Genomic DNA, 20387 nt, shown 5'->3' on the forward strand with positions numbered 1-20387 from the left:
GGCAAATTGAAGGAAAAAACTAAAATCTGTTTTCTTCAAGATATTCAAACTATGGCTTGGTTTTTATTGCTTTTCATTTGATATTGGTACTAACATCCTGTTTTGTACAAATTTGCTGCATTGCACCATTTCTTGCAAGTTTTTTTCTATATAAATTTAAATTTTGAAAGAGATTCACTAATTTTTAGTTCCCAAGTCCTCGAATACAGGATTGAGGGAGCCAGAGTTCAAAACTGGCTGCATCACTGAATAATATCAATTTTTCATATTCTTTAGAGAAAAATATCTTTTTTAAAATCAAAACATTTGAATTTAAAGTACTGAAAAATTTAAACTTAGGTTTGTTTGTAAAGTAAAATTTTACAACAAAGTGAAAAGTAAATAATTCGTCATCCTTTTTCCTAGCATTGGAACTTAAAATTTGGTTTAAAATGTGAAGTTGGCTCACTTAATAATAAAATTCCAAAAAGTTTTACAGGCTGTGAAGCCCAAACCATTAGAAATTCACCATTAATATTTTGAACGGTTTTTTAAATACATAAAAAAAGTAACCATGCCAAGTTTCAATACAAACTGAGACTGGAGTTAGACCACATTTTTTTGACTGACTTTTGCATTTTTTCTAAAATAAATTTAAGAAATAAAAATATTGAAATAATGAATAAAAGAAGCAGATATAAAGCAGCATATGAATGAAAAAACCTCCGAACATTTGCAGGATGCAAAAAGGTTGAAATTTAAAACAAGGCATGCAATTTTCAGTGAAACACAAGTTTGACATCGTTAGTATGTTTCCCAAACATACGTGTTTGGCAGATATCGAGGAGGATGAAGGCTTGAGGGGGGGGGGGGGACAGAAAAAAGAAAGAAAACTGTGCCCAAACTTAATATAGTTTTTAAAAAATTAAGAGAATTTTCAGAAAATTAAGAACTTTTTAAGGGTTTTTTTAGGGACCTTAATTTTACTTGATAAAATTAAGGGTTTTTTAAGTAAGTACAAACCCTGAATAATAAGGACTTTTGAAGTAGTTTCACAATTCCTCTCGTAATTGTTACTATCTTTCACTTTAATTTCCACTATCATATTTTTAAATCATCTTAAAATCACTCAACATTCTTTCCTTTTTAGGTAAAAATTGCTCTTTTTTTAAATCAACAAATATTATATTCAAAAAGTTTTGTTATTCAAATCAAGTATTATATGAAAAACACATGATTTTGTGCCACTTGGTTTGTAGAGAAAATATTTTAGGTCCATCAAATAAAAAATTTGTAAAAAAAAGTTCATTCAATGTCTATGTTAACTTTTTTTTTTCTTTCCAATGGGGCTGTATAAGAGACCCACCTCAACGGGCGTCTAGGCCATAACCAGACCTAGTGCGCTCTCCAACAATGCATCAGTCTTTCGTGTGTCACCATTAAGGTGCTGATGCATGACACAGCAGTATTTTTGACACCCACTTTCTACCAGATGGAGGCTCCTAGGCTCTCATTTGATGCGAAATTGCACTAGGAATTTAATTTAGCTGGGGATATTCTAAGCCAAACAAATACCCAAGGGATATTTTACATGCCGCATAATCATACGACATGGGCGCTGAAGATTTTCTGCATCTCGAAAATCCACCGACTGACCAACCAGGTCAGGGTCTGGGTCCCCAGGCGTAGAAGGCCAGCGCCTAACCATCACGCCACCAGCCGGCCATGTCTATGTTAACTAGAAAAACTGAAATTGAAAGTTGTCCACTCTCACTGGTGATTCTCCGGAAATATTCAATCTTCCAGCAATGTTTTACGTATCTGAATGTTGATATTCACCGGCTATTGTGGACAGTTATCTTATTTGATCTTTCATATATAAACATTACAATATCATATTATATAAAAAACGTGGGTATTTTGGGTGAATCTAGTTCCCAAAAAAATAAAATTCAGATAAATACCTTTTTTTGGTTATTGACCCTTAAAAATGAATATCGAGATATTTTACAGCACTAAAATATGACCATTTAAGAAGTAAACATTTATTGAAATTCAGAAACAAATTATGGTAATGATATTCTGAAAAAAAAAAAAAATACTTGGTAATCCCGAAATATATTATGTAGTATATTTTTACAGTTGTTTTTTGGCAATTTATGATTAAGTTTAAAGATATAAGGGAAGGAGGTGACAGCATCAGGGGCGGATTTGGAAGTGTGGAGGTCTCAGGGCAACGATGGAGTGGAAGCCCCTAATCAGGGTTCAAAAAGATCATCACATTTTTGAAAATATCCGATACTTTGATATATATCCGAATATTTTGACATATATGTATATATCCGATATTTTCGAACAGCACTTTAATAAGAAATACATACTGAAGTTACTGCTATTTATTTTTTTATTGAGCAATCACGATTGCTTATTGTTTTCATTTGACCGTTTTTGGTGTCCGTGCCTTTTTCAACATGAACCAGAAGCCTTTGCAGCACCACCGCCCACCGTCCTCTGCTGGCGGCGTGGCGCGGCTGTTCCGGTTTTGAGCTATCTGCTTCTCCTGGTCGGAGGCGTCCATGTCCTACACACACGCATGTTCACACACATACACTCACACACGCCTACGTACATACACACAACTATGCACAAGTAACCACCCAGGAGGAGAGGCAGACTTGGGGGGGGGGGGGGGGACAGGAGCCATTTCTAGAAACAATAACTCTAATGAGTAGGGTCCTGTCTCAGTTTGTGATTGCGAAAAACATAATTTGAATTCAAAATTTCAGAATTCAAATTAATTTTCTTTATTATTATTATTATTTATAGGGGAGAAAAAGCGTAAAATTTGCGGACCCATGAAAGTTAGGATATTTTGTAAAAATTTTATTGTGGGAGCTCTGGGGCAGTAGCCCTGTCTGTCCTCCCCTAAATCTGACACTGGACAGCATAAATCATAAACATGAACAATACCTGTTTTCACACGTTTTGTGCCATTTATTGTAATGTTTTTTTAAAAACTTGTCAGCCTTGCATTGTTACAATTTATCAAAGAATATTTTTTATAATAACATATAAAATCTTTGGAATAGATTATAATAAATATTCTTTGTTTTGGTCTCCCAAGTGACCTGTTTTAATTTAAAAATTTAACAGCGAAGTCTCCATGTACAATTTTAATACTTAAAAAATAAATAAATCTTTAAATATAATATTTAAAGTTCATCTACAGATGGTTAAAAAAAAATCTACATATAAAAGAGCTAAATTGTCCAAAAAAGACGCTGACAATTTCAGGTCTTAGTAATGACAAATAGTATGATGTTTTCAGATGATTTTTTTGAAGTTTATGATACAAATTCTCTAGATGTTTTCAGTATGAAATAATATAGTTATAAACGTAAGTGTATTTTGTTTCTGAAGCAAATGTTTACAATGAACAGTAAATTCTGACAAGCCCTTTTTACCAATATAGTGGGCTTTTTTTCAAGAGGATAACCAACAGCACTTCTTTTCTACACTTATGTGTAATTTTATGCTTTGAGTTCAATATAAAATCAGCAGAGTTGGTTTGTGAAATTCAGGTGTAAATCATTATTTTAATGTGCCAACCATGTTACTTATGATATTTAAAAGGTAAAGGACTGATTTTGAGGTAAAGGAGCCGAATGCTTTAAATTTCCAGGAGTCAGAGTCCGCCAGCTTGACAGCCTTCTTTACAAAGAATGCACTCTTAAGTGTAAAAATGTAGTTAAACACAAAAACAATATGAATCATAAGCCATTCGCTGAATACTATCAAATACTAATTGAAAAAAGGGTTTAAATCCAAAGAATTTTAGTTTTTGTAGAATAACTATTTCTTTGCATTGAAGAAAGCATTCCTTATAACACATGTGCCTGAAAGGTTCATTGCAAAAATTTTCCTTAGCCAGTTAGTTATAGATGAAATGGAATATCAACCTCCAATATTTGGAGAGGGAACTTATTGAGTTGTGGTAGGCATAGGGGGGTGGAAGTGGTATCAATGAATAGCAGTATATGTGACATTTGCAGAAGCAGCACATGACATAGTATAGTGAACATTGTCATGTGTTGTGGAGAAATATATTCAAAATGGTGATTTCTTTTTATCACTACTCAGCAAGAATTTTGCATTCTGTTCTATGTAGAAATAAGTTATGTTTGTGTATAAAACTTAACAGCCATTTACTGCACTGAAAAAAAAAATGCCTGGCCAATGTCAGGTCGATACAAATCTGAAAAAATGTGGCAGATGTGAAAGCGTCCTTCTAAGAAGTATTCTGCACTGCAAAAAATAAATAAATAAATAAATAAAAAACAGGCAGCTGCTCAGCAATTTTCCGATAGAAATGTGAGAAAAAAACCCGAACAGTGATCTTTACAACGTGAATAGTTTACTTAGCCAAACAGGATCATGTCGACCAAGTTAGAGCCGAATGAGAAATTCCTGCTGAGTGCAACTTGCTCAAAGAAATACCACTACTAATATACTCCTCGACAACACATGAAAATGCCTACTGCGCCATGCTATTGGTACTACAGCAAATGGCACATTTACTGCAATCTATCAATGCCATCAGGGGCAGATACCACCATTTCAGGGGACCAGACCACCATTTTAGGGGAGGATCATGCTGAAGAATGAGCCCCCACTTTCCCCCACGAACAAACCTATGGTTTTGGGTATGAAAAAGTTTCTAAAACAGTGTCAATAAAAAACATCAACTCGGCCAGGAATAAAGCATCTAACAGGGCATAAACGAAACAAATTTCATAAGCAATGAAAAGAAGTAGTACTTCAAATATTTACTTTCAAACGTAATTGAATTGAAAAGACTAATGAAATTGTTTGCATTTTATTAATAAAAAGTTTGAACACAATGAGGACGGACATTATTGTCAACGTTTTTGATCATTTTTTCATCCGTAAGATCATTTCTTTTGCATTGAAAAAGGCGTTTCTTGTGACGCCGAAATATGTCTGCAGTAATCTGCAATTTATGCTATTTGACATTGTTAATTCTAATTTTACTTAATATCTATTGAAGTCCAAAAGCTTATCACAGTAACCAGATGCATTAGAAACATCACTTCACAATACAGAAGAAAAAAAGACACCTGCAATATATAAAATAATTAAAACTTTAATACAGCATCATAAATACTTTAATCCACTAGTTTTTCTTATCTTGCAAGCTATCTTTCTTGAGTTTATTCTGAAGCATAGTTTTTAGTTCAGCTTTTGTAGGCACTGGCCGAATGAGTCCTCGTTTTGTGAGAAATTTCACAGCAAATGTCGTTCCACCTATAGTCACCATATACCTAGCGGGCGTAGCTATTTTGTAAAATGCTGAAGCTACAGCTATGTGTCCAAGAGAAGAGTTTCTAAGAGGTTTGATGAATTGTTCTGGCACATTGATGTATTCTAGGAATGGTATGATATCAAGTCCACTAAAAAAAAAAGTTTTATTTGAATACAAATAAAATAAATCAAAACAGAAAATTCAAAAGAAAGGATTTTGTGGCATCTGAATTTATAGCAGAGTTTGAAGTTAGGATACAAAATTAAGGCATTATTGGAATCCAGCTTTTTTGTTTTGGTAGCCAAAATGTCATAGCCAATGATTGGCCATCTGAGCCTAGTCGGAAACTAGGGGTCTGTACCCAGAAGGGGCCCCGTTCAGAACTGTAGTGGTGTAAATTTGACAAGATTTATGGGAGGACCAGGACCTGCTGACCCAACTTACAAGTGGCTCGCCTTTGCTCTCGGGGGCTCAGCCAAATGTTCTGTTCAATCATAATTTTAAAATAATTCTTATTGCTTAAGAATAGCAACCAACTGCTAAATACAGTTGAACCTGCCTACCTCCAATTTCACGGGACAGAAGAAAAATGGGAGGTAAGAAGGTTTTGAGACACAGACTTTTTGGGAAAGTTTTAAAAAATGCGCAATTGAAACTTGAATTGTATATGTAATTGAAAGCTAAGGATTTATCGATTGTTTCATTAATGTTGATGAGCATTTTACAGTGTGATATGTAGCACAGACTATGAGCTAATTCTACATTAGCTACCAGTTTGTTTGGCCCTCTTGGCTTTCATAAGAGGTTTTCCATCTCCAGCTCAGTCACTTTCCTATGCCGGGCTGATGATTGCTAATAAGCACGAAACTACAGTCCTCGGCTGGAAATGACTGAGCTGGCGGTGTATTTCATGTGATTGCTTTTAGCTCAAAAAGGAAAATCCCAAATAAATGATCTTCTCTAATAGCGGACACTTCATAATAACGAACAAAACGTCCAGCTCCGTAATAGTCTGTCATTTGGAGATACTGTTATATCTAATCTTTTGGTGACTTCTCTCAAACCTCCAAGGTTAATCCTCCCCCTGCCCAGGGGTTAAAGCAGCAAAAATGCCCAAGACAGGATGTTTTTAAATGAAATATGAGGGGTTGGGGGGATTTAGTTTTTAATCAAATACAAGGATTCAAGGATCTGTCCAGGATTTTTCACAGGGTCCTATTTTTGTGAATTAAAAAAAAAATATTGTGCAAAATAAAATCTTTTTGCGAAATTTCAAAATGTAAACGAAAAATTATCCATCAATATAGATTAGATTTCTGATTTGCATAGTCATTTATTAAAAAATGAGTCCATGAAATATTCAATTTGGTCAATCGAGATTTTGTAAAGGGTAATTTTGATTAATCAGAATTTTGTGAAGGGTCTTTCTTACTAATTATAATTTTGTGAAGGTTTTTCAATGAATTAGATTTTTATGAAGGCTCTTTAAAAGGACGTACATTTCCTATGGCCAGACCCTTCGGATTGAATACGGAACTTAATACATGAAAAGTAGACTTCTTTGCCAAAAATTTTGGGGATGATTTTCCCCAAATAGTTTGGCTTTTTATTGTAAAAATAATGCAAATGCACTGTAAATTAATTTCCAAACATTTATTCTCTTGGTGACTTCCCGTAAATCCCCAAGATAAGTTCCCCCAAAGTGGGTGAAAGTAGCAAAAATTCTTAAGATTAATATTTATAAAATAGAAAATGGAATTTGATTTTTAAGCAAATAGAAAGATTGAATACAAAGTTACATACAGGAAAAATAAAAACTTTTCTATGCAAAATTTTAAAAATAAAAGTATAAGCTCATTGAAAAGTAATGATTGCTCAAGAAAAAAATTGATAGCAAATCTTTTCATGAAAATTTTTATTCAGGGATGATTTATTTTTCATCATTAGGTATTGTGGCTCTGATGAGTTGTGCTTTGACCTTGATAATGTTTTCAACCTTTTAGGAAGTTCAGGGAAAAAGGGAGAAGTTATTGGTGCAGACACAAGAAGGAATACTTGTGCAAAACTACAATGAAAGTAAACCAACACAACTGAGCTGCAATTAGCCCTCCCTATTACCTCAAAATGTAGTAAACATTGTCAATGTCATGGCTCAAATTATCAGTCACGCTATAATTCAATGGTGCACATAGCATCCCCGCGTCACAAAAGGGGGGGGGGGGAGGGGCTGCAAGAGGTATAAGGGCGCACAGTCGCACACTCTGAAAAAATAACACTATGTAAGTTTTTTTTAAAAAAAACTTGGTGGGGAGGGGGTGGCACCGAAATCTATGTACACCACTGCTATCATGAGTAGTAGTTTTCACTTTAGAATAGATCACATAATAAAAAATTGAATTAAAAAGCTAATTAATCTAAGCTTTTCCTAGGCATCACTCATTCACTGGTTTTTTGTTACTTTTGAAATTCTATTTTGCTCCATCTCAATCAGTTTCTACTTTAAAAAAAAAGACAGAAATCAGTCAAAAGACAGAAATTCCCCCCCCCCCCCCCCCCCGACTACAGTACTGCTACCAGTGTTTAAAAAAAAAAGTGGTCGTTAGTTGCCTATTTGCCACAAAATATTAATTTTGCCATCCAATTCAAAATCAAGGGCTTCAAGTTCAGATCTCCTCAACTCGCTTCTTTTCTGACAATGGCAAACGTGACATGCTGACAACTGATGGAATTTCAATCCAATTATTGCAAGAAAACTATGACAGTGAGTACCTTATTATGTGGCATGGCAAGTTTTGTAGTATAGGTAAACTTGTCCTTATCAAATGTCATTCCATGTAAATGTTTTGAATAGATCTTAAAAGCACCAAGGCATTTTATATCTCTAAAAAACTTACTATCTTTACTCTACATGATCAAGATCAAGGGCCTTGGGATTTTGATCCTACCTCCTCACATATTCTTCGTTATTCTATAATAAATCTCAATACAGTTGAATCTCGATAACTCGAATATTCCTTTATCTTGAAGTTTTCATTGGGTCACAAACTCTCGAGACTGTTGTAGAAACTTCCCACAACTCAAACATTTTAGCCGGTCCTTTGTGACTTTGGGTTATCGAGAGTTGACTGTACATATATGTCGATAAAACAGCTTAGCTCAGGGTTGCCAAATTCTAGAGGCTCAAGAGGAGCCTAATTTTGCTGGTCTAAGAATTGAGAATATACTGCGCACCAGCGACCTTTAGAGAGGTGGACGGTTCATTTTGGATACTCTTAAATATTACTCTAATAATTTTATTTTTTAAATTATTGTAATAGTTATTATCTTTCTTTTCTGTTAGTAATATTTTTTCCTCAATATATAGAAATTAAAAATAAGATAAATTTGTTTACAAAACACATTGTTAACTATACATTATACCAAAACCACATAAAAATAAGGCAATTCATTTTAGTTACCTTTTAGCTGCATAGTAAAAGCCTCCAAACCAAAGTGCAGACGTAACCATATGAACAGGAAGTAAAACATACCAATATTCTTTAAGCATCTTTTTGTATCTCTGAAATATTGATAGTTTTTCAGGGGGTTCATCAGTTTCGTTACCATCGATGGAGACATTTTCTGGCTTCTTAGAGTCATGCTGCTTGTACCTCCTTAGACTGAAATACTGATTAACACAATAGGGAGAAATTTGTCTGAACTGAACGGGAGAAAATAAACTTCTAACAGAATTTTCAACAGAACCTCTGACGAATATACCTTCTGAAAGAAAAGAGAGTATTAAATGATTGTATCAAAATTTCCTTTATGCACAAGATAGCATTGTAACAAAAACAAATATGACACAGCAGTGTCGGATCAAAAAGGGGGGGGAGAGCAAGCCGAGACTCTTGTCCGGAAGATGGGTACAGGCCTCAGTTTTAAGTTTTGCCCCGTCTTGTCTCCGGAAAAAAGAGAAGATCCGGCACAGTAACACAGTATTTAACTTGCAGCTCTAAATTTTAGCGCCCACATTATAGTTTGTTTACTCCCATAGTAAGATAAAAATGTAGAGTATCTGCACCCATAATTATAAACTATCTGCAAGCATGGCAAACAATATACACTGCACAGAAAAATTGTTTTTTTTGTAAGATAATACCTTTTACTTTCAATCATGTATCTATGAATGCACATTCTGAATTTTTTTCATTAATTTATCTGAAAATTTTGAAGACAAAAAATATTTAATATTGATATTAATTTTCGATTGTCGGGTGATACATATTTGCAGTCAGTTTGGTAAATCTGCTTCAGCCCATCATATGCAATAGTGTTATCTAACTTTGTCAACCTCTATGTGAATATCTAATTAGCATACAGACCTAAACTTAGACAGTTCGCAATTTTCAGCCTACTATTAACTGTAACATTTCCTGGATCTTTTAACAACTAATCAAAAAAAAAGAAAAAAGGACAAAATAACTTTCATTTGTTTCCAAAAAGTAATGCACCGCAAAAGCAACTGATTCTTTAAAGGGGGAATCCAATGGAAAAGAAAGCTATTTTTACACTATTAAATGGAACAATAATTACATACTACAATAACAAGGTCCAATTTTATTCAAGGAATAGTAAAAAACTGAACAAATATTCCCAATTGAAATCCTTTTGCCTTAGTTATAGATTTTTACAATCATAAATGTATCGATCAAATGTTTATTTTTGTAATATGTGAGCCTTTCTTTCAATGGAAAAGCATAGAAATGTATGTAAACAAACGATCATGGTTCAGTTTTTCATACCATTAGTGATTTGTTTTGAAACATAATGCACTCTGATTGGATATTTTAATTGAAACAATCGACGGCAAATGTTGGGCGTCTTAAGAAGAATCATTGTTGAAATACTCCTTATTCAACAATTACAGAAAAGTAATTATTATATTATTTACATATTTACAAAAGTTACTTTGCGGCAGCAGAAACCATGCCGCAATTGGTGTTGCCAAAGGACAAAAGCAGTGTCTTATTTTATTAGACTCGGCATGTTCGAATAGAGCGGATTTTACGCACGGTGATACTTTTGTAACCCTTCAAGAAATAAACACTCAAGAATTTCGATTTTAATGAGCGTCAATTAATACTTCAGTACTAGAAAGGTCAAAACTAATGTTTTAAGTGTTGTTTTGTCTATAAATCATTGAAGTGGATATGGAGTTTTGTACTTTCCTGGAGTAATACGCTCACCGGAAGATAACTCCCAGATATGTATCGACATTGATGTAACCTTTTAAGAAGGGGGGGAAGGAAAAAATACAAAAAAAAAAAAAAAAAAAAGAATGTCAATTTTGATATCTTGAAATCAAATTATGTTTTTCTTTCGCAATCACGAGTGTGTATGTGTATGTAGACGTGTGTGTTTGTGCCCATGCATGTGTAGGTGTCGGTGTGTGTATGTGTCTGTGTGCAGGCATGAGTAGTGGGTATGTGTGTTTGTGTTTGCATCTGTGTGTATGTATGAGTGTGTATGTTTATGTGCAGTGGCTAATTCAGGATTTAGTTCTGGGGCGGCTGAGATCATTAAAAATGTATGGCCCCTTGACATCACCAAAAGTTCATTGATGTAAACGAAGTCGTTTGAAAAAAAAAAAAAAAAAAATTCAGGAGGTGTCAATGGCTAATGAAATTTTCTGAGTCACAGTTGAAATTATCTAAAATTTGGTGCTTAGTGGTAAAATTTTATAATTTAAATTTCAGTAAAAATAAAAATAAATGAAATAAAATTGAATTAAATTTAAAAAAATAATAAAATTTTTAGACATTATTTCTAAACAATTTGAAGGCAAAAATAACAATTCTTGTTGATTATGAAAAATATTGTCCATGGCAAATGCAAGTACACTAAATGTAAGTAAGAAAACCAGAAAATCGTGGACTACTAGTTAAAAAAAGGGAAAAAGAAGATAAAATTCTGAGAATTGATACTAAGCGCATTAATTAAAGAGGTCTGAAATTTTTTTCTGTTTTCTTATAGAGTAAATAAATAATTTTTTTGAAAAGGCATTGAAAAATTTCCGAAATTCGAAAGGAAATTTCGGAAAACAAGCATCTCCATTAATATAGCAAATTCGTGTATAAATCTGATGGAAAACGAATAAAATGATAAAGATAGGATGGATATAGGAAATTATATATTTTATTATTTTACATTACGATACATACACAATAAAAAAAAATTCTATTAGAAAAAAAAATTAGTCCTAGTCTGGGGGTGTCTGCCGCCCATTGGATTCGCCACTGTGTATGTGTGTGTGTGTGTATGTGTGTGTGTCTGTGTCTGTGTGCAGGCATGAGTAAGTGGGTATGAGTGTGTTTGCGTCTGTGTGCATGCATGAGTGTATGTGTGTGTGTGCGTATGCGCGTGTTTTCGTGTCTGGCATGCATGATCTGTGTGCAGGCATGTGTATGTGTGTGTATGCGTGTGTGTGTAGGATATGGGCGCAACCTGGATACTGTTTTTCGCAAGAGGAAGCAACATCGCGAGGGCCAGTCGACGGTGGTGCCCTCATGCCCCCCACCTTTTAGTTTTTATGATACATAAAAAGTATTCATTCTTACCAATAACAAAACAAATAAAGATTTTGCATTTGTGACCTACTTTCATATAAAAATAAACGATATTAATTCAAACTAGAATTAAATGATAAAAATGTACCTACTTAAGTTTTATTTTCTACAACGATGGCAGTCATACACGAAACGAAAATATTAAATTATAAATGAAGTTAAAATGCGAAAATGGACTTTTGCGATGAAGAACTGCTCTATTTTTTGCGGAAAACGAGAAAGAGCAGCTATATGAATGATAGGTCGACGGGGGTCTCCAGCTTTTAACTTTTCGAAATTGTTGTTTGGTGATGTTAAAGTAAAGAACATTCGAGGGAACTTCCGTGGAAATTTTTCAAAATTGAAGTCGTAAACATACGACAGTTGGTCATCTTTGGTAACCCTAAAAATAGGGATGTGTTTCAAGAGCTCTCCTCGAGTAATTTTTTTCCAAGAACGAAATTTTAACCAATTTTTAATGGTGCTACGGGATTCAGGGAGTCTTTCCCGGTATTTTTTCGAAATTTGGGACCTGAAACTGGAGTTTAGAAGATCTTAAATGGTATTTATGGGGAAAGGTAAATGCGCTTTTTTGGAAGTATTTTGAAATTTAAGTATCAAAAACGTGATAGTGACTGAATACGTTTCCGAAAGTTAAGTCCAAGAAACGAAATTTTAGACGATCTCAGAGGTGATGCCAGGAAATTTTTTCGAAACTGAATTCTCGAATGCGTTTTAGTCATCTTTGGTAACATTTGGATGTAGTTTAGAGACAAATCCCAGGAAGTTTTTTTTAAAATTCCAAAAATGCAATTTTAAACAATCATCGATGTTGTTAAGGAAGGGAAATTGCGAACTCTCCTCACAATTTTTTTTTAAAATTGAAGTCTTAATATGGTTTTAGGTTGTCTTTGTCAAACTTAGAGGTTAAGGATTTAGTTGATTTAGTTCAGGGACTCTGTCTTTTTCTCAACAACTTTCTATCTATTAGCAGGAAACCTTTCAGATTTCCTTGTTTGCACGAGAGAGGTGGTAAGTTTTTCCGATGATGCATGCCGGGAATCGAACCGGGGTCGCCTGGGAGAGCCGGGGAAAGCGATCCCAACCATTAGATCACATGGGACTAGGACTATCCTCTGACAAATTTTTGAAACTGAATCCCAAAACCGAAATTTTAGATGATCTTTGATGAATTTGAGAATGTAAAGGTCAGGTCCGAATCTGCGTACCCGCAGACCTCACAGTGAGGGGGGGGGGGGGCACATCCTTAAGGGGCTACACAGCACAAGAAATTGAAAAAAGAAAAAAAAGAAAAAAAAAAAACAACCTGCCACTAAGACTTATTAACGTTGCAAATATACACTGCTGGCCTCTGGGGAGAGGCCCAACAGATTGTCTTGCAATGGGCCCAAAATTTATAGATTTTGACTTGGTAGGATTTGGGATGGTACTCTAGAAATTTTTCGAAATTTAAGTCCTATAAACGTAACGATAGGTCACCTTGAGTGATGTTAGGGGAAGAAATACGGTTTTCGACCCTCTTCCTTGGATCGTTTTAGAAAAATGAAGTTTTAAATACTCAATTGCGGCTGTGGGTCATCTTTGCTGATGTTAAGGGAAGGGATGTTGTTTGGTAACTTTCTTTCAGATGTTTTCCAAAATTAAAGTTCTAAAAACATAATTTTGGTTTACCTTTGGTTGCGGGAAAGTAAGGTATTAGGTTTGGGGACTCTTCTCTCTCTATCTTTTATTTATTTCAATTTACAAAAGTTGTGGTACAGCCTCAATCATGTTTTATCTCATCTAAAGCATTTTAATTGACTAAACATTTGACTGTGTATTTTTGGAAACATTCAATTTCCACGATAATAATCCAACTTGATCGAAATCGAAAGTCTGAGACCTGAGTAAAAACGTTTGTTTCACTATTTGGATCGAGGTGATAACTTGTAGTATTGGTCACTTTTTACATTTTATTTAATTTTAAACATTGTGCCACATGAATTCCATTATAAAGTTTTGTTCTATTACCTTTTTTTTAACCTTCAAACATTTAGAACTATTATTGTAATTATTCTAACCCTCTCTCTATTTCAACTATTCTTTTATTATAAATATATTTTTGTGTGCGGCCTATGTATTTTTCTCCTCTGTTTTGACATTTTCATGATGACATTTAGATTTTTTTTTGAATTTTAAACAGATGCATGTTTACAGTCCCTCTTTGCGTGTGCTTGTGTGTATGGGTTTTCACTTGTTAAATTTAGACAAATATGGGTTTCTTTATTGATGACTTTTTTCGTAAAAAAATGGTTTAAATTTAAGCGTACACTTCTTTAGTTTAATAATATATTAATGCTAGATTATATAATCCGGTATTCCGAAATAATATTTTAAGATTGCATTTCTACAGAAAAATATGACATTTTGCCATTTTTCTGTTACTGTCATTTTTTTTCTTTATATTTAACAATGCGAATAGGTCCTTTTTTTATTTTTGACACAAAAATGAAATTGACGACGCATTTACTGAAAAATTGGGTATGTAGGTGTAGTAAACTCTGGTAATTTTCACTCTGTAAATTCATTTATTTACCCCATTATTTTAGATTCAAACTGAAGAAAATAATAGAAAAAGCAAATGTTTTTTCTTAAGTGCAAGAAAATATCCTTTATTTTTGCCCATATATAACTCATTGAGCGTAATAACATGCATTTTTGCATCTCCTTTATACATCTTATTGTGCATACGTCTTGATTGAAACTTTTACGACAGAAACATTTATTGACGCAAATTATCGTACTTTTTAAATTTTATTTCCATGTCTGAAATTGAGGATACCCATCATTTCTCACGACAAAACAGCATATTTCATTCTACAATTGTCTTTTAACATTAGTAACAAATGCGTCAGATCGGTACTGCATAATTGAACTATAGATGCGCTGATTAATCGGCAGTAATCCGTAATGAACCATAATCGGCGAAATTGTGCCGATTCATCGACGAGAAAACATTTTTCTAATACTTTTTAATAATTTTAATGTCTTTAAGAATTTTTGAACAGGAAACCAAGGTGAATAAATTTATATAATACAATATATAAATGTAATTTTCCGCAAAATAAGTGCATGTAGCATGAAAGCGTACTGCCTGAAATAAAGACAAACAATATAAAATTTGCGCATAACTGAATGAAATATGTAAATTAATCCTTATAGCTGACGTTCACGAAACACTATTATGAAGAATTTAGTCTAAAATAGTAGAGTACTACAAAAACATTAGCATTTCTGGATTGTAAGGACATGAACTATTTTTTGCTAATTCATATATATTCCCTTTTACACTAAATAAACCTTCATTTTATTTCCTTATTTGACTTATCATTTGATTTTCTTCCATTTCATGTACGTCATTCTAGTTTTTTGAAAACAAAAATAAATAAATAAATAAATAAATAAACGAAAAAAAAATAAATAAAAATAAAAAAATAAATAAATAAAATTGAAATTTAATTTGAATTTTGACATTTGGAATTCAAATTATGTTTTTCTCAATCACGTGTGTGTGTATGTGTGCGCGTGGGATATGGACGCAGCCTGGAGACGGTTTTCGCTAGAGGAGCAGCATCGTGAGGCCGGTCGACGGTGGTGCTGCAGAGGGAGGCGGGAAGAAAATAAAATCGTAGGAATTCAAAACAGACAAATGAGAACAATAAGCAATGTGATTGCTTAAAAAAATGATGGTTGAAGTAATGTAAATTTTGTTATTTAATTTTTCTGTTTTGAATAAATATGAGCATGTTCGATGTTGCAGCATGCTTCATTTGTCAATACTTTTCTCTATGTCCTGCCCTACTTAGTCTTTAACATTATCTTATTATTTTCATGAAGAATAAAAGTCTTGGATTAAGTAGTTTCTAATAACAAATAAATTATTTTCAAATAAAAAAAGAACCGACTTCAAAAAACAAAGAGGGACTAAAAAGTAAAAAAATAATTGGTCATACTTACATACGATTTCCTACTGAAACGTATAAATCAAATTTATTTTACAATTCCAGAACAAAAATTAACTAAATTGAACACCCAAATCTAAAATAAATGCTGATTTTAATCACGACACGATAAATTATTTTAATAACTAACTAATGATATACGATCTCTTAATTTTTAATAACCATTTGAAGTCGGTGCCAACTATAAACTACTACGTAACGTAACTGAGTAGGTTTAGTTTTAAAGACATTCGCGTTTTGTTAAATTGGTGTTTAACTCAGGATTTGGTGGGTTGTCAGTTACGTTAGGTAGTAGTTTATAGGAGGCCCCGACTTCAAATGGTTATTAAAAATTAAGAGATCGTATGTAATTTTCAACATCTGTCCATCAACAGCAGTAAAACGAACAACAAACGAAAGAAGGTAATAAAAAGGGGGAAACATACCTTGTTCATTAATTAATTGCACGTATTTTTCCAGGGAAAAAGATTTGCTTCTAGCATTTTGTCGCCAGCGTGGGACTTTCCATTGACAGTGACAAAATGGAGGTCACAGAGGCCGATTCCCCGCACCCCCCGGATGATAGAGTTCCGAATTTTCTATAATTTGCTTTTTTTTGTTAAATCTTTTACGCAGTAAAAGAAGTATAATTCACATTTTCAGGGGGGGGGGGGGGCTGAAGCAGTTGGCTTCCTCTGGGGGTGGGGGCTGCCCTCTACAGGGGCGGCACTTCAGCATTTCGTTTGGGGGCTCGAGTCGTTTCTTGAACATGAATTTCCTCAGTACGGTATAAAATACATATTGGTTAGCAAGAAGTAGTAATAAAAGGGTTTTAATGTCAAGAATATTTAGGTTTGTTAAGAACAGTTAAAATTTTTGCGACCGAAATTTTAAATTCCTTTTGTAATAAATTATCTCAGAAAATATCTCGGTATGTACTAGTTTTTATTTTTTAGTAAAGTTTTAGTCTGCTATTTTTGGACTCAGGAAGAACAGAAAATTTTGTAACTATATTTAATCAATATCCAGTGTTTCGCTTTATTGCCAGTATAGCTGAAGATGAAGGTCTTGCTTGTCTCATTGGGCATTGAAGGTAATTCTTTAACCTTCTGAGACACAAAAGTCAAAAGTGGTTGACATTCAGTTCTTCCACGACTTTCTGGTTGTGTGTTGAGTTTTTTTTTGCGTCGATAAAGAGGCACTATTGTAGACTTTAAATAGCTGTAAGCTCTATTTTCGTTTTAATTTGTGCTTTATTAACGTTGGTTTTTCAATTTAATCACAAAAGTCATCTTTCAAATGACTGACCTGATTGAAACAGTCAAAAAACAATGGAAACAAGAAAGTTATGTCAAAAAACACATTTCCTTCAAATTCTTCTCTTTAAAATAACCAAGAAAGATTTTAAAATTGGGCTAGTATTTATTTTGCGTCATTAAAAAGTATGATAGGAATTCACAAAACAAGTCTTCCCTCATGCTATAAATTTTACTTATAAGTGTAATATTTTCTTTTTTCGTTTTCTATAACCGACTTACATAATACTGAACTTAAGACAAATGATAAATATATTTCTGCAAATCCTGTCTCAATTTCTAGAGAAACTGAATTGATCATTTTATTCAAAATATTGATTTAATATTTTGACTACAACTTCCTGCCTGGTTTGGAACCTCTTCTACATTGGTATACTGCAAAAACTGTTATGGAAAGTTCTGTCACAAAGTTCCACACATCGTTCAAGTATGCATTAGTGCAAAAATTACTAAGAGTTTCAAATGTCAATGCAAGAATTAAGATAAGCGGATTGAAATTTTTATGATAGAGTGCAGCATTAAGATAAATAAATACCTTTGTGCTGAACAGTAATGTAAGACGAACAACGTTAGAAGAAGCACAAATTTGCAAATTGCATAGAGAACTCAAAATATCACTAAAAGGTAATCTGAAACCGTCAATTTTGAGGTCAAAATGTCCCACCTGTTAATTTTATTTCTGGTTACGTTTAGAAAACATTACTTAAGAGACTTTTGTTGCTATTTCTGTACTATGTTTGTAGATCTTTTGAAAATGTGACTTTAACATTCTTCGCGCGCACGCGAGTGTCAAAAAAGTTCAAGCAAACTTTATTAGAGCATGCCAATATACGCTATTTATCTTGATTCAAATAAACACACTCACACAAAAGAAAAGAAAAAAAAGTGAAAAGCCAAATTAATACCGAAAAGCATCAAAAGAGAAATTGATAAATTTGAATATGATACCAAATCTCTCTGACAAAGTACCATTCAGAAGGTGCACCCCTGCCCATCCCCTACCCCTCCAAGAGCAATGGCGCATGCCCTCAAATACCATGAAGACCCCCCATCAATAGTTAGCCCCTTAGAAAAGAGAAAAAGACCATTGAATCCCCCCATCCTTTAAAAACTTCAATGACGCAGTATTTGACTCTCCTTTAGTGCGCATCCCTGCCATCCAGATTTTAAATAAAAAGCCCCCAACATTGCAGCTGGCCGTGGTAGCAAGATCGGTAGAGTGTCGGATTCGGGGCCGGAGGGTCCTGATTTCGAACCTCGATGTTCGAAGACCCACCGTCGTCATTAAAGGGGACTGGGCGACGTTAAATATGCTCGTGGTCTCAATGTCCTCCAAGTGAAACGATACCTCTGGGGGTGCTAGCACCAGGTAGCTATTAGCTCTTGGACTAGTTCTAATTTCTCATTAACTGTTCGATCCGGTGATGGTGCTGCCATCTATCGGTATATAAAATAATGGAGGCAAGGCACTTAGTATGCAGTCCTCGACATAAATACAGTTGTGACTCTGAATAGGAATAGGAATAGGAACATTGCAGCTAAAAATTAAAGTCAAATATTTAAATTTCTCTTGCACTCACAAGTGCTATGGTGCATATATAAAATAATTAATTATTTTATATATGCACCATTGAAAAGCCTTCTTCTTTTAGAATGTTGTTACTCCGAAAATGTATTTATTATTTATGATTATTTTGCAAAACGTTTAAAAACATTGTTTCAATATCGAAACACCACTCTCACATAGAACATAAATCTTACACAGCACTTCCGTCTCACACACTATGAAAGGAGCTTTCAATGGGGTTGTTTCCTTCAGTCAAAAGTAGTACTTCTAGTCACTGAAATTGATAGAATAAGCAAAAAAAAAAAAAAAAAAAACTAACATGAACCCAGAAAATTCTTTCGTTTTCCCAACAGTTATTTTTTAATTAATTTTTTAAAACGTCCGATTTTGCAAACAAGGCGTAGTCTTGAGTACGTCACAAATGATGCTCTTCGGCGTATTTTGTACCGCGTTTCCACGTTATGATAATCAAGAAGCGTATTAAAATTGCGCTCTACACTTGCTATCAACCATATCGTTGCCAATACACGTGAGTAAAGATGCGAATTAAATATTACGTTTTGCGAATGGCCACACAGAATGGCATTTCATCATTTGTGATGTCATCGGCAAGAAATGTTACCATAAAAGCGCATCGATTTAAGTAATTTTTTAAAAATATTAAACTTTAACAAATTATTTAAAAAATGGTTAGATCCTACGTTTTTAAGCATGTTCTTTCAGAAAAAAAATACTCTTAAAGTTTTGGAAACGACCCCATTCCCCTGAAATACCACAGGGAAAGAGGATACGCATTGAAAGAAATCTTCACTAACCACTGTTTAGCAACATTTAATGAAAATACAGAGAGAGTTACATATAGTTTATGGATATGATTAAAATCCCAGTAAACGTTACTGGGATCAGTCTGATGTTTAATTAATGGCAATTAATTGCTATTTTAGGTGCATTTTAAAAGGCCATTGGCAAACATTTTTTTAGAGGTCAAAAATTATCCATTCATTTGCGTTCCACCTGCGTTTACTAAACGTCACCTTGCTGCATATGTACAGGCCCATCATTTTGAATTTTTCAGGGGGAGGGGGAGAGGGACAAGGGATGTACACTCCAATGCAATTTTATTGCATGTGACAAAACCACGGTCACTTATATATTAAAAAAATATTTTTTAAAAGCAGGTGGGGGGGGGGGGGATTTGAACCTCTTGACCGTACCAAATAACGGGCCTGGGACGCTAACCTTGGATGTAATTGCTCTTGTCTTGGATGTAATTCCCCCCTCTATGACAGTGGTGCGACCAGAGGGGGAGGGGAGGCACAGCTTTCGTGTCGTCCAGGAGTTATTTTTTTTTTTTTTTGAAAGCTACTTTACTGATTTCTGGATCTATATCCCGAAAATTAATCGTTTGACGCAAGAATAGAATCTCATGATATGGAGCTTTAACTGCTTCCGAAGAGAGGAACAGGTTCGAACGGTTGACTCGAGCACGAAAAATATATTGTCTTGATTCTCTTAACGCCTAGTGGCGCATGAGGCCGCTAGCGTGGCAATCCATCCCGACCGGTTTAATGCCCCCTCCATGGCACTCCCCAGCTTTGCCAACCAAAGATATTT

At 34.0% G+C, this 20387-nt stretch overlaps 1 protein-coding gene across 1 annotated transcript; it reads right to left on the reverse strand.

Annotated features, from left to right (window-relative positions):
- Positions 1-5125: 5125 nt before the first annotated feature.
- LOC129221185 (protein FAM210A-like) lies at positions 5126-10284 on the reverse strand. Its single transcript, XM_054855638.1, has 3 exons — positions 10087-10284; positions 8761-9064; positions 5126-5450 (listed from the first exon to the last, which is right to left on the reverse strand). The coding sequence occupies exons 1-3, from the start codon at positions 10178-10180 to the stop codon at positions 5174-5176; spliced, it is 675 nt and encodes a 224-aa protein (XP_054711613.1). The 5' UTR covers positions 10181-10284; the 3' UTR covers positions 5126-5173.
- Between the last annotated feature and the right edge of the window lie 10103 nt (positions 10285-20387).

Source organism: Uloborus diversus, chromosome 4 (genome assembly GCF_026930045.1).
Source record: "Uloborus diversus isolate 005 chromosome 4, Udiv.v.3.1, whole genome shotgun sequence".
Taxonomy (NCBI): Eukaryota; Metazoa; Arthropoda; class Arachnida; order Araneae; family Uloboridae; genus Uloborus; species Uloborus diversus.